General features: G+C 44.2%; 1 protein-coding gene across 4 annotated transcripts; it reads right to left on the bottom strand.

Moving 5' to 3' along the window:
- Positions 1 to 735: 735 nt before the first annotated feature.
- On the bottom strand, positions 736 to 12366 carry LOC117545312 (gastrula zinc finger protein XlCGF57.1-like). 4 transcript variants are annotated; one of them, XM_034215038.1, is made up of 5 exons: positions 11906 to 12366; positions 3667 to 3703; positions 3141 to 3539; positions 1237 to 2619; positions 736 to 1152 (listed from the first exon to the last, which is right to left on the bottom strand). In XM_034215038.1, the coding sequence occupies exons 3-5, from the start codon at positions 3325 to 3327 to the stop codon at positions 851 to 853; spliced, it is 1872 nt and encodes a 623-aa protein (XP_034070929.1). In that variant the 5' UTR covers positions 3328 to 3539; positions 3667 to 3703; positions 11906 to 12366; the 3' UTR covers positions 736 to 850. The 4 variants fall into 4 exon arrangements, with proteins under 4 accessions (XP_034070929.1, XP_034070926.1, XP_034070928.1 ...); XM_034215035.1 differs by having other exon boundaries at positions 736 to 2619; XM_034215037.1 differs by lacking the exon at positions 11906 to 12366 and adding an exon at positions 8736 to 10032 and having other exon boundaries at positions 736 to 2619.
- Between the last annotated feature and the right edge of the window lie 282 nt (positions 12367 to 12648).

The following is a 12648-nucleotide window of genomic DNA, read 5'->3' as shown; positions in this document are numbered from 1 at the left end:
CTCATTCACCAATGGGTAATGTTCAGATGGATTTTAGGAACTTCCCCTCGATTGTACTAGCTCTAACGGTTACAAAGAGGTGTCAATCATCAAAATAAAACGAGGGGGCCCAGAGATATGGAAAATCCACCAAAGTGACCCCAGAAGTGTTTTTTTTCTTCTAAATCTCAAATTTCACTTGTTTTGCATCAATCTTGATACAGGGTACTTATATGTTATAGTTTAATTTTTTACTATGTTCAATCTGAATATACTTTAAAATAAAACATCTATATTGATTCTCACTTCTCTACATCCAACTCACAGGTGTATCATTACTTTGAGAAAAAAGATTATTAATATACCCCTTTTAGAAGTGAAGATATGGTCATTTGTTCAGGGAATTGTCATTTCGAGCCTGAAACCTGACAAACAGGCTCAGGGCTTAACAGGTTAACAACGATTCTTCAAAAGCATCACGATGAAATGTAAACTCACATTAGCTAGTGATATCAACTAAACGATAAGAAATCAGCCATTGCTTTTTCTTGTCACTTTGTTTTTTTATGTCTACGATTTGGGTCACAAACTGAGCAACCAAATGGTTTTTCTCACGTCTCTTCAGACTGTCTTTCAGGCGTAATATTTTTTTTAATTATAAAGTCATGTTCTTGGCTGGTTCTGGTTCTCTGTCAGTGTCGCCATAAGTGTTGGTTACTTTTGTGTTATTAGAGCACAATGGACTTGTTTCTGTGCTTAATATTTGTTTTAATGCACATTCAGACTTGACTTAGAGCAATGATGTTTTATCACATTTAGAGCAGGTATCACGTTATACACACTTACTGGGACTAACTCAAAGAGTTTAAACCTAATAATAACTGTCTTCAGTGTCAGGTTCTGAAGAGTCTTCAGGGTTATCCTCAGTCTCTGGTTGTAATTGTCTCTCTGGATCTGAGTTCCTGGCTGGTTCTGGTCCTCCACAGTCCTCACCATCAGCTTCTGTTTGCATATGCTCAGCTGAGCTGCTGGCTGGAGGCTCTGCCTCTCTGATCTCCTCAGTTTGAGTTTGATGAAGCTGTGAGGACTGACGACCAACACACTTATGGATTTTGACCTGATATCTCTGCGTGAATCTTTTGTCACAAATACTGCATCTGAATGGTTTCTCTCCTGTATGCATTCTCATGTGTGTTTTTAAATATCCTCTCCGTTTAAAAGATTTATCACAGACTAAGCAGCTGAATGGTTTCTCTCCTGTATGGATTCGCAAGTGGTCCTGTAAAGTTCCACTGTGTGTAAAAGAGTTCTCACAGACTGAGCAGCTGAATGGTTTCTCTCCTGTATGGATTCTCATGTGGCGCTTCAGAACTCCTCTCCGTTTAAAAGATTTCTCACAGAGTGAGCAGCTGAATGGTTTCTCTCCTGTATGGATTTTCATGTGTTCCTTTAAATTTCCACTCCGTCCAAAAGAGTTCTCACATACTGAGCAGCTGAATGGTTTCTCTCCTGTGTGGTTTTTCATGTGTCGTTGTAAAGGTCCTCTCAGTGCAAAAGCTTTCTCACAGACTGAGCAGATGAATGGTTTCTCTCCTGTGTGGTTTTTCATGTGTCGTTGTAAAGGTCCTCTCAGTGCAAAAGCTTTCTCACAGACTGAGCAGCTGAATGTTTTAACTCGGGTGTGTATTCTCATGTGTCGATGATAATTTGCACTCTGTGCAAAAGCTTTTTTACACACTGAGCAGCTGAATGGTTTCTCTCCTGTATGGATTTTCATGTGGTCTTTTAAACTTCCACTTTGTGTAAAAGATTTCTCACAGACTGAGCAGCTGAATGTTTTAATTCGGGTGTGTATTCTCATGTGTCGATGATAATTTGCACTCTGTGCAAAAGCTTTTTTACACACTGAGCAGCTGAATGGTTTCTCTCCTGTATGGATTTTCATGTGGTCTTTTAAACTTCCACTTTGTGTAAAAGATTTCTCACAGACTGAGCAGCTGAATGGTTTCTCTCCTGTATGGATTTTCATGTGGTCTTTTAAACTTCCACTCTTTGCAAAAGATTTCTCACAGACTGAGCAGCTGAATGGTTTCTCTCCTGTATGGATTTTCATGTGGTCTTTTAAACTTCCACTCTTTGCAAAATATTTCTCACAGACTGAGCAGCTGAATGATTTCTCTCCTGCACTACGTCTTGAATCACTGAAAAGGTCTTGATTATTTGTCTGAGAGTTTGAACCTGGTTCTCTGGTCTCCTTCCAATCAGCACCGTTTTCAGGGTTGTCCTCAGTCTCTGGTTGTAAATGTCTCTCTGGATCTGAGCTCCTGGTTGGTTCTGGTCCTCCACAGTCCTCTCCATCAGCTTCTGTTTCCACGAGTTCAGTTTGTGTTTGATGAAGCTGAGAGGACTGAGGTTTCTCTTCATCATCTTCACTCTTCACAGGGACAGGAGTGAATGTGAACTTGATGATATCAGCCTCCTCCAGCCCTTGAAGCTGCTCTTCCTCCTGACTGCTCCAGAGTTCCTCCTCTTCCTCTTTAATGTGTGGGGGGGGCTCTGGGTCCTCCTGGTCCAGACTGCAGCTCCACTCCTGCTGCTCAGGGGGAACCTCTTCTTTAACAACCACCAGCTGCTCGACGTCTGCAGGAAACAGGAAACACACGTGAACTTCCGTAAAATCTAAAATTCTGTCTTTCTAAAAATCTCAGGCTAAGAAGATAGATGTCGATCCCCTATTGATTTACATTTAAATATGTTTGGGGACTAATAGAATGTTTACACAGCTGTTGTGTTTTAAAAAACTAAACAAAAATTGATGTTTCTAGATCATTGCATTTTACAGCTGAACATGTTTAAGGTTATCCAATTTACTATGGAGGGAACCTACCAAAAATAAAAAAATTCATTAAATGAACCGAATAAATAAATGTAGGCATTATTTGATCGGTGAAATGTGACATGAATTTATATTCTTGTTTTAATTTTCTATTTTAGCATTTCTTCTGGCAATAATATTGTAGAGTAATATTTCAGATGTATTAAAATCATAATAAAATCTAGGTAAACATTGATTTATTTTACCCCAAGAGCTATCCAATACAATTAATAAAAAGTCTAAACTGTTAATAGAGTCAGTTTATATATAGAGAGAGTGAACAGACCTGCTCTGTGGATCTGAAGCTGAGGCTGTAAAACAGCGTCCAGTAGTTTCCGGTGTCTCTCGTTCTCCTGTTTTGAACGAGACAGTTCCTCCTCGTACTCTGCTATCGTTCTTTCAAACAGAACAAAGATGTCTTCAGCAGCCGCAGTGAGTCGCTGCTTCACCAACGAGAGCAGCACAACACTCATGTTTACTAAATCACCACTTCCTGTTAAACACACTGTTTCTCTGAAGCTTCAGTCTCTGTTGAACACACTGTTTCTTCCTGAGCTGCTGGACAGCAGGAAGCAAAGGTTTGGGAGGATGATGTCCCTGATGCTGTTTTGATTTCTCCGCACCACGGGGGGTCCTGTGTGGATGGCAGCTCCTTCCTCAGCAGATCCAGTTCTTCAGAATTGTCCTAATTACAGAGAAAAGAGAAAAAATGATGTTGTTAAACCCCGCCCGCGGGGTTTAACAACATCTTGCAATAAACAGCGTCTGAGGGCTTCTTAACATTTAATAAACTATGAATGTGTCATACTCACTTAACGGGAAGAAACTCAGCTTTCAGACAATATTAACCTAAATGAAACAAAAGAGTGATAACAAAGGCTCTGAATTAGCACAGAACTCAAGGTAAAATACCCTTATTACTTATCGGATTAGTAAACTGAGATTCCACAGATTCCAGACGTATAAGTATCATCAGTGAGCGATCAGAACTCGCGACAAGGGAAACAAACATAGAAATCATAACACGTAGCATTAAGGAGCAAACACGGGAGAAATTCTTACCTATGCTGTTGTTCTGATCAAAAGTCGTGTTCAATGGCATTAAAACGATAAAAACGCTGCTGAAAGTTAATCCAATGTGTCTGTGTCACTTTGAAATGATTACTGATAGATAATCGATCTTCATATTTATGTCAATAACGGAGATTTCATATTAGCTATTACAAGAGTGTATGACAGCTTCCGGTTTTGGGCATTCTGGCTACGCAGCACTCATTCACCAATGGGTAATGTTTAGATGGATTTTAGGAACTTCACCTCGATTCTATTGGCTCCAACGGTTACAAAGAGATGTCAATCATCAAAATCGAACGAGGGGGGCCAGAGATATGGAAAATGCACCCAAATGACCCAGAAGTGTTTTTTTCTAAACCTCTCTAAAAAGGTCAAATTTCACTTGTTTTGCATCAATCTTAATACAGGGTACTTATTATATGTTTCGAATCGAAATATCGATATATATATATATATATCGCAGGATCGATTAAATTGCACAGCCCTAGATGGGGAGCACTGCAGTGAGTAGCTGATTTGAACAGGTGGGTTTTTAGTTGGGATTTGAATTAGGGCTGGGCGATTTGGCCTAAAAATAAAATCGCGATTTTTTTCTAACTAATGGACAATTTTCGATTTAAACCTCGATTTTTTTCTGTTTTTTTCTAAACAAACCAGACCAAGGCTCTTTTAAGTGAACGACGGGAGCCGGCTCTCGCCCGCGAACGAACCGTTTTTTTTGTTTTTTTTTGCGGAGGGATCTAGATCGGCACGAAGGCACATTATGCAATGTGCACATCATCCCGCTTATTACACATGGCCACATTCTCAACAAAGTAACGACATGACTCCCAATAGTAATGGAAATGCTTTTATGGATTTAGAAAATGATTTTATTGATTTAAAAAATAGTTTTATGTATTGATTTAAATTGACAAGCATCCGCTAAGAAAAGTAGTCCGTTGTTACCGTTTGAACTAACGTAGCAACGGCAGGAACTGCTTCGATAGTGTTTTTTGAGGAGCTTTTTGATTACAGATTTGAAAACATCGTTGCTTGCTTTAAAAGTAGCACACTTCATGATGTCAGACCTTGGGAAGTATCTAGATATCCCTGCCCTAATGCCAAAGTAACTGCCAACTGAATATGTGTCGCCGTTTGATGTCTATGTCTGGACCGCTGCGTAAAAAGGAGGGTTTCTGCCCCATTACTTCTCTTCTTCTATAAGAATAAAACACGGAGGACGGAGATCTCTTTTCCTCCCCCTCTACAGACCGCCCAGCAGCTGATCTCAGAGCACCTCCCCTCTCCTGCAGGGGGGCGTGGTCAGCTGCAGCTCACAGAATCAGCCCCCTGCAAAAACAGCGCTGGAAAAAGCAAATGGAGCGAAATGAGGCATGGCTAAAATGCAAGATATTTTTGGTATTTTGAAAAAAAATAATATTTATATACTTTATATAGGTCGATACAGTAGCCCCCTTTTTTTTTTTTAAATAGTTTGTATAGGTGTTGCTATCTGTTTTGTGTAGCGTGGTTCTACAAGCAAGTCAATGCATTCATTGGGTGGTATCAGAGATTTACACGGGTCTGTAAATGCAATGAAAACAATTGGCCACAGCAAATCATTTATATTAAACTTTATTACTCTGAATACTTCAGTACAAAGGATGTATTGAATAATTTAAGTGATATATGTTTACACAGAGCTGCAGATCGGGTAGTCACAGGCAATGTGGCTGAGTTTTGTGCGCGTTCTGGAAAGTGAGAGAGTAAGCTACTAAGCTTTAAGTCCCTTAAAGCAAAACAAATCTGCGGAGTCTAGAAATGTTTTTAAATCGCGATTTTTCGGTTCAGCCATTTCACAAACCGTAGGAAAGTAAAAGTGCAAATTAATCGTTAAAACGAAAAAAAAAAATCGCCCAGCCCTAAATTTGAATATGGTGATTGTGTCAGACTGTCTGATGTGTGGGGAGAGGGATTTCCAGAGTCTGGGAGCAGTGCAGCTAAATGTCATCATGATGCAGCAAATCTGGATCAGCTCCGTTGTTCCCCCGTTTTTAGCGATGTAGGTACGGAGGAAAAGAGAGGGTTTTATTTTCTGACACTTTGTGAGTCTTCTTACACACCGGGGACACATATTTATGTATAAAAGACAATAAGTTAGACCCGATACTCACATGTATCAATTATTAAAGTAAGTTAAACTGTAGAGTCGATGAATGGGAGTTGGAGGCGGCGTGTTGAGTATGGAACTCCACACTTTATTTTCCATTAGTTTACAGAAAGGTAGGAACAACTTCATTACATGCTACTCAAGCTAGAATGATAAAAAAAACCACAGGTGCGCCCTAACAGGTCCGTGGCGCAACACACTCTATAACACAGTGAATTATGTCCCGTAATGTTCCACCACACAAGCCTCCCCAGAATTCACCCATACACAAAGTCTGTGCGGCGGGGAGGAACGACAGGCCGATCACCACGACTCCGGAAAACGGGAGCCGGGGAGGCAACCCCTGCAGGGGCGGCCGCCGGGAGAGGTGGGACCGGAACCACAGGCCCCAATTCGGTGACAGGGGTCAAGGCTGGGCGACGCGGAGGCCGTGCCAGCACCACCGGCTGGTCCAAGTCAAGGTGAGCGACCTTAACTCGGTCCACCGAGATGTGCTTGGTCTTGCCACCCAGGTCGACCACCAAGTGCTTGCCCCTGTGTTCCAAGCCCATTGTAAGGGGGCTGCAGGGGGCCTCTGTGAGCGTTGTGCCGGATGAACAGGTGCTCCGCCAAGCAAAGCTCCACGGGAACCCGGGACCACTGAGTTCCATGCTGAGCAGTGGGGATCGGAGCAAAGGTCCTGCAGGAAAGCCCGCTGGGCCATCACCGACCAACTTAACCCCCAAAACCTCTTGCCACGGCGTTCCAGAGCTCTGAACTGCGAACCACGGTCTGAGGAAATGTCTGAAGGGGTGCCGAAACGACACACCAACGTCGTAATGAAGGCCCGGTCTATGCCGCTGTCGACGCGAGAGGGACCGCCAACGGGTCATCCTGTCTACCATAGTAAGGAGGTAAGAAAATCCCAGAGAGGAGGGTAATGGACCAACCAGATCGATGTTGACGTGGTCAAACCTCCTCTCAGGCACCAGGAAACGCTCCAGGGGGGCTTTCGTGTGGCGGTGCACCTTAGCACGCTGGCAAGCCACGCACTTGCCGGCCCAAGCCTTCACGTCCTTTTTGAGCCCCCGCCAGATGAAACTTCGCGGCCACCATCCGCAACCGAGGGCTTTCCCGCCGGGGTGCGACATGTTGTGCGCTGGCCTCGAACACGGAGCACCTCCAGCTGGTGGGAACGACTGGACATTGCTGGCCCGTGGAGACGTCACACAGGAGAGTAACGCCCGCGTCACCGAAAACCACATCCTTCAGGGCCTGGACGCTGGGGTCTATGACCTGGTCCGCTGCCATGCGGGTATAGTCGAGGCCAGAGTTGGGTGTAACGCGTTACTTTGTAATAATATTACTTTTGTCGGTAACGGAGAAAGAGATGAGTTTTCAGTCTGCGCCGGAAGGTGTGTAAGCTATCTGCTGACTGCTATCTTACAGCTATCTGCTGACAGCAGATAGCTTACACACCTTCCGGCGCAGACTGAAAACTCATCTCTTTCGACTCCACTTCGAGCGATAGAACTATTAACAAAGCACTTATATACTAATAAAGCACTGGCTTATCTAAAGCCAGTTGAGTAGCACTTGAAATGTTTTGGCTCTATGAAGCCTGATGTACTTATATGATTCTGTTTTCTTCAAGTTTGTATTTTGTTGGTCGAACGCACTTATTGTAAGTCGCTTTGGATAAAAGCGTCAGCTAAATGCAATGTAATGTAATGTAACGCGTTACTTTATAATTCAGTAATCACATTACAGTTACTAACATTGCCCCGTCACGCGTTACTTCATTACTTACTAAAATCAGTCATAATCGTCACACTGACAGACAAGAGGGGTTTCCGCCGCAGGTTTATATGTATGTAATCTGCGCGCGCGTCCACATCTCCACGTGCAGTGCTGCATAAACATGGCTGAGTCAGCGATAACTCTCGAGGGGTGAAGGTATGCCCATTATTTTGAGTTCGTCCGAAGAATGGACAGGAATGTGACGGTGAGGTGCAAACTGTGTCCAGGCCAGAAGCTGTTATCCACTGCTGTAAACACCACGTCAAACCTCAACAAGCACCTGCAAAGAACACATGCTAAGGCGGAACTAACGCACAGCTATTTGTTGTTTGTTTATATCACGTAGTCTGTTCTTCTTCTCTGTTTTCCGGTTGTTGCCTGTTTTGAATGATGAATACACACTACCGCCACCTGCTGGTAAGGAGGGTTATTGCCACTCACGCATGCGCAGTTCGTACGTGCTCTGCTGAAGTCTTTGCGGAGTGTTCCAGTGTGACACATGGCAAGACGCAGGAGAACACGCCGACGCAACAGCGTGAGCAGAGATATACTGTGCAAAATACAGATAGCAGGAGACAGAGGACAGCCGTGGTCAGATAGGAAAACATTCAGGATCTGAACTGAACTAAAGAGAACATTTGAAACTTTAGCAGTCTGCGTGATCTGCCTGTAGGGCGGGGCGGGCCGGCCCTGCGAGTAAAGTAACTAATTACTTTATGTAGAGAGTAACGAAGTAGTGTAATATATTACTTTTTTTTAAAGTAATATGTAATATATTAAAAATGTTTAGTAACGACCCCATCTCTGGTCGAGGCCCAACTGGACGGCCCCGATGACGACCCTGGAGAGGCAATCTGCGACCAGGTTTTGACTTACCAGCGACGTCCTGGATGTCTGTGGTGAATTCCGAGATGTAGGAAAGCTGTCGTTGCTGGCAAGCAGACCAAGGCTCCGCCACCTTGGACACGGCGACCGTGAGTGGCTTGTGGTCAATGAACGCCGTCAATTCACGGCCTTCCAGCAAAAACCGGAAATGCTGGCGGCTGAAGAAGGCGAGTGGTTGCCAGGCGCCCTCCACCCACTGCTCATGCACCGCACCGACGCCGTAGTCCGATGCCGTAGTCCGATGCATCTGTGGTAATGGAGATGGGGGCCATGGATGACGGATGCGCCAACAGGGCCTCAGCCTGAGCCAGCGTGGTCTTGACCTCCTTAAAAGCAACCTCAGCCTCCGCCGTCCAGTCGATCTCCTGGATGGGGGCCTTACTCTTCAATGCCTCATAATGTGGGCGGCAACGGGCGATGAAACGGTGGTAGAAGGTCACCATCCCAGGAACTCACGGAGCGATCAGGCCGTGTGGTGGGCGAGGAAACGCCGTGACAGCCTCAACCTTCACCAGCAGCGGTGCTGCCCCCGCCTTGGTGGCGTGGTGCCCAAGGAAGTCAATGTCAAACACCCCGAACAGACACTTTGCAGGATTAATTATCAACCCGTGTTGGCTGAGCCTCGTGAAAGGGCTCGGAGGTGGGACAGGGTGTTCCTCCTCCTCAGAAGTGCTGGTGACGAGTATGTCGTCCAAGTAGACGAACACAAACGGTAAGGTCCCGCAGCACCGAATCCATCAGGCGCTGGAATGTTTGAGCGGCGTTCTGAGCCCAAAAGGCAGCCGCAGGAACTCAAACAACCCAAATGGTGTTATCACCAGCCGCCGTTTTGGGAATGTCCAGGGGATGCATGAGCACCTGGTGGTATCCACGCACCAGGTCCACCTTAGAAAACACCAGACTACCCGCCAGGTGTGCTGCAAAAGTCCTGAATGTGGCGGCACCGGGTAGCGGTCGGGGGCGTCATTGAGGCGGCGGTAAGTCCCCACATGGGGCCATTAGGCTTGGGGGACAACTTCATTACATGCTACTCAAGCTCAGGGACGTGGGAAGGGGGGGTGCTGCAGCAGCCCCATCTGTGACGGAGAGTTGTACCTGCAACGCCAAAAAGTTCACTAAACAATCAATACAAAAGTTTTATTTTGAGTTACTGTTTTTGAGTTAGCATTTTAGTGTAAGCAGTCTATAAATAATATAGATAATGTGATGTGCTTCTTCTGTTGCTCTGCTATAGAAAATAAGCTTGTCAGTGCAGACAAGATCAGGGATGGGAGTTTTGTGAAAGGAGGATTTAATAGAACTGGCGAAAGGTAGGGGAAACATTTAGGGAGCATGAGAAGTCCCATCAACACACAGGGCCGTCAACAAACTGGCAGCATTAAAAACAAACACAGATGAATGCACTGCTCTCAAAAGCTGTTGCTAAAGACTAAATGACTGCATTTAATATGACGTTATTATACAGGACCAAAGCCCCGAATATTTTTTCTGTAGCCCCGGACAATTCTCCCTCAATAATATAATACATTAACCGTGCTTTACCTGAACCTCATCATGAAAGGACAGCAGAATTGTAATTTCCCGTGTTCAGTGAATGCAACAGAGGCAAGACACCAGTCCAACCAGAGAGTTGAATGGAAATAAACATCTGTCTTATTGGCTCACAGGTACCTATCCTTTGAGCTGTGACAATGTTTAAACAGTCAGTCGGACTCAGAGTTTTTGAAGATGGACATAAGAAAAAAAATTCTTAAAAAAAGACGACAATTCTCAAGTGGTGGCTCACACAACAAACTTAGAGCCACCACTTGCGCCAGGTAAATAAGGTATGTAAATGTCAGTAAACGTCAAAGTTATGCGAACATGTAAGCAAAGCATAAATTACAGCTACGTTGACGTTACTTTGAATCGCGGGGGTAAGCTAAACCGTTAGCAAGTAGCTAAAGCTAGCCAGAGATATTAAATAAACACTTTGTCATACAATCTAAATGTAAGGTCTTTTTAGCGTTACCTGGTGATTTCAAAGAAAGCTCTCTGGGAAATGTTGACTTACTGTCTGTGTTCGACATGAAGCTAGAAGCTACCTTACAGTACACAGTTGATCCTGAGTCCTGTCAGTTAAAGTGTTTCATAGTTAGCTTAGCTAAGCATCAACCTAGCACTGAAATATATGGATGTTATGTGACGGTATTTCTGAGAAAAAGTCAGCTGAAATGGTGGCATAGTTGCCACTGCTTTACGTGCCGAAAGCATGTTTGAACGTATTTGCAGCAGTAAATGTGGCTGTTTGGCCACTGACGTTGCCATAACAACACCTGCATTTAAATGTGCAACCTCTTTTTGAGACAGATTTTTGCATTAAATTATAATTCTTCTGAATGATATTCTTAATGACAGCTAGTTTCTATGTGAACATTATGAGATGGACAGCCAGAGAGAATAAATGAAAAACAGTTGTGAAATACTATCAGCAGGGGCGGAGTGGCAAAGTGGATAGAGTGCTGGACTTCGAATCAGGGGGTAGCAAGTCCGAGTCCCACTGCAGTCAGCAGTCAGGTCGTTGTGTCCCTGGGCAAGACACTTCACCCCAAATTGCTCCTGAGGGGATTGTCCACAGTACTGAATGTATGTAAACCGCTTTGGATAAAAGTGTCTAACAAATGACATGTAATGTAAAATAATAGAGTTTAAAAGGGGAGTGATTTGTAAATATAAGAAAAAGAAAATCTGCTTACAGTTCTGTTTCATCTGGGTGTTGAGAGATGTATCCATAGATCTCTTAATGTTGCTCTCAAAGTGCACCAGATTGATGCTTTTAACTTCAATATTTAAAAATATATATATTCCCCCTCACCCCCTCCCCCCGAACTCTGACTGACTTCCCGCGTCCCTGCTCAAGCTAGAATGATAACAAACCACGGGTGCGCTCCCTAACAGGTCCGTGGCGCAACACACTCTCTATAACAAAGTTAATTATGTCCCGTAATGTTCCACCACTTACTTTAATAACTGATAAATGTGAGTATCGGGTTAACTAACTTTAATAACTGATACATGTGAGTATTGTTAAACCCAATACTCACATTGATCAGTTATTACAGTAAGTTAAACCCAATAATCACATGTATCCGATATTAAAGTAAGTTAAATCCAATACTCACATTTATCAGACCTCCTCACGTGCTGCTTTCTCTCTGAGACCGGAACGACATTTTCTTTGTTTCCTCGTCACTGGCGCGCATTGCATCCTGGGATACGGTGGGCTGCGAGGAAGAGGACTCTTCAAATCCGGGAAACGAAGAAGGCCGCTTTCCAACCCGCCCCTCCCCACTCTCTTCTGTCTGTCCGCAGAATCAGAAGTCCTTTATTGGTCCCACAGAGGGACATTAACATGGTTACAGCAACAGTGGAGATAGATGCTGCTCCCAGACCGTAGTGGAGGAATACAGGGGAGGACTCTCTGCAGTCTTCCCGGACTCAAGCACCAGGCTTCGGCTTCAATAACCCACTCTGAAATGAGGCAGACAGGCAGGCTGTTCCTTGGGAGGCCGCTGTGTTTCCTCAGGGCTTTGTTATACAGCTAACTGGAGACAGACTGATCACTGCTGCTACTCCGGTTCTCTTCCGGACACACACTACGCTCGCTCACTCTCGCTCTACACGTGCACGCGCCACACCTCCCTCTCTCTCTCTTAAAGGGATAGGCGACCCCACTCTGCATCACCCTGCTATTATAAGATAGATTGATTACGTTGCTATGTTTGTTTTTATTAAAAAAATGAATTTTATATTTTGCAAAATCGCAGAGACTAATTCATCAGCGATTCTTTATTAAACTCTGATTTTTACAGTACTGATTAACACTGCATCACATTCATGAATTAGAGTGTGTTTGTATCAGACC

Source organism: Gymnodraco acuticeps, unplaced genomic scaffold (genome assembly GCF_902827175.1).
Source record: "Gymnodraco acuticeps unplaced genomic scaffold, fGymAcu1.1, whole genome shotgun sequence".
In the NCBI taxonomy this organism is placed as follows: domain Eukaryota; kingdom Metazoa; phylum Chordata; class Actinopteri; order Perciformes; family Bathydraconidae; genus Gymnodraco; species Gymnodraco acuticeps.
This window is presented reverse-complemented; position numbering and strand designations above follow the sequence as displayed.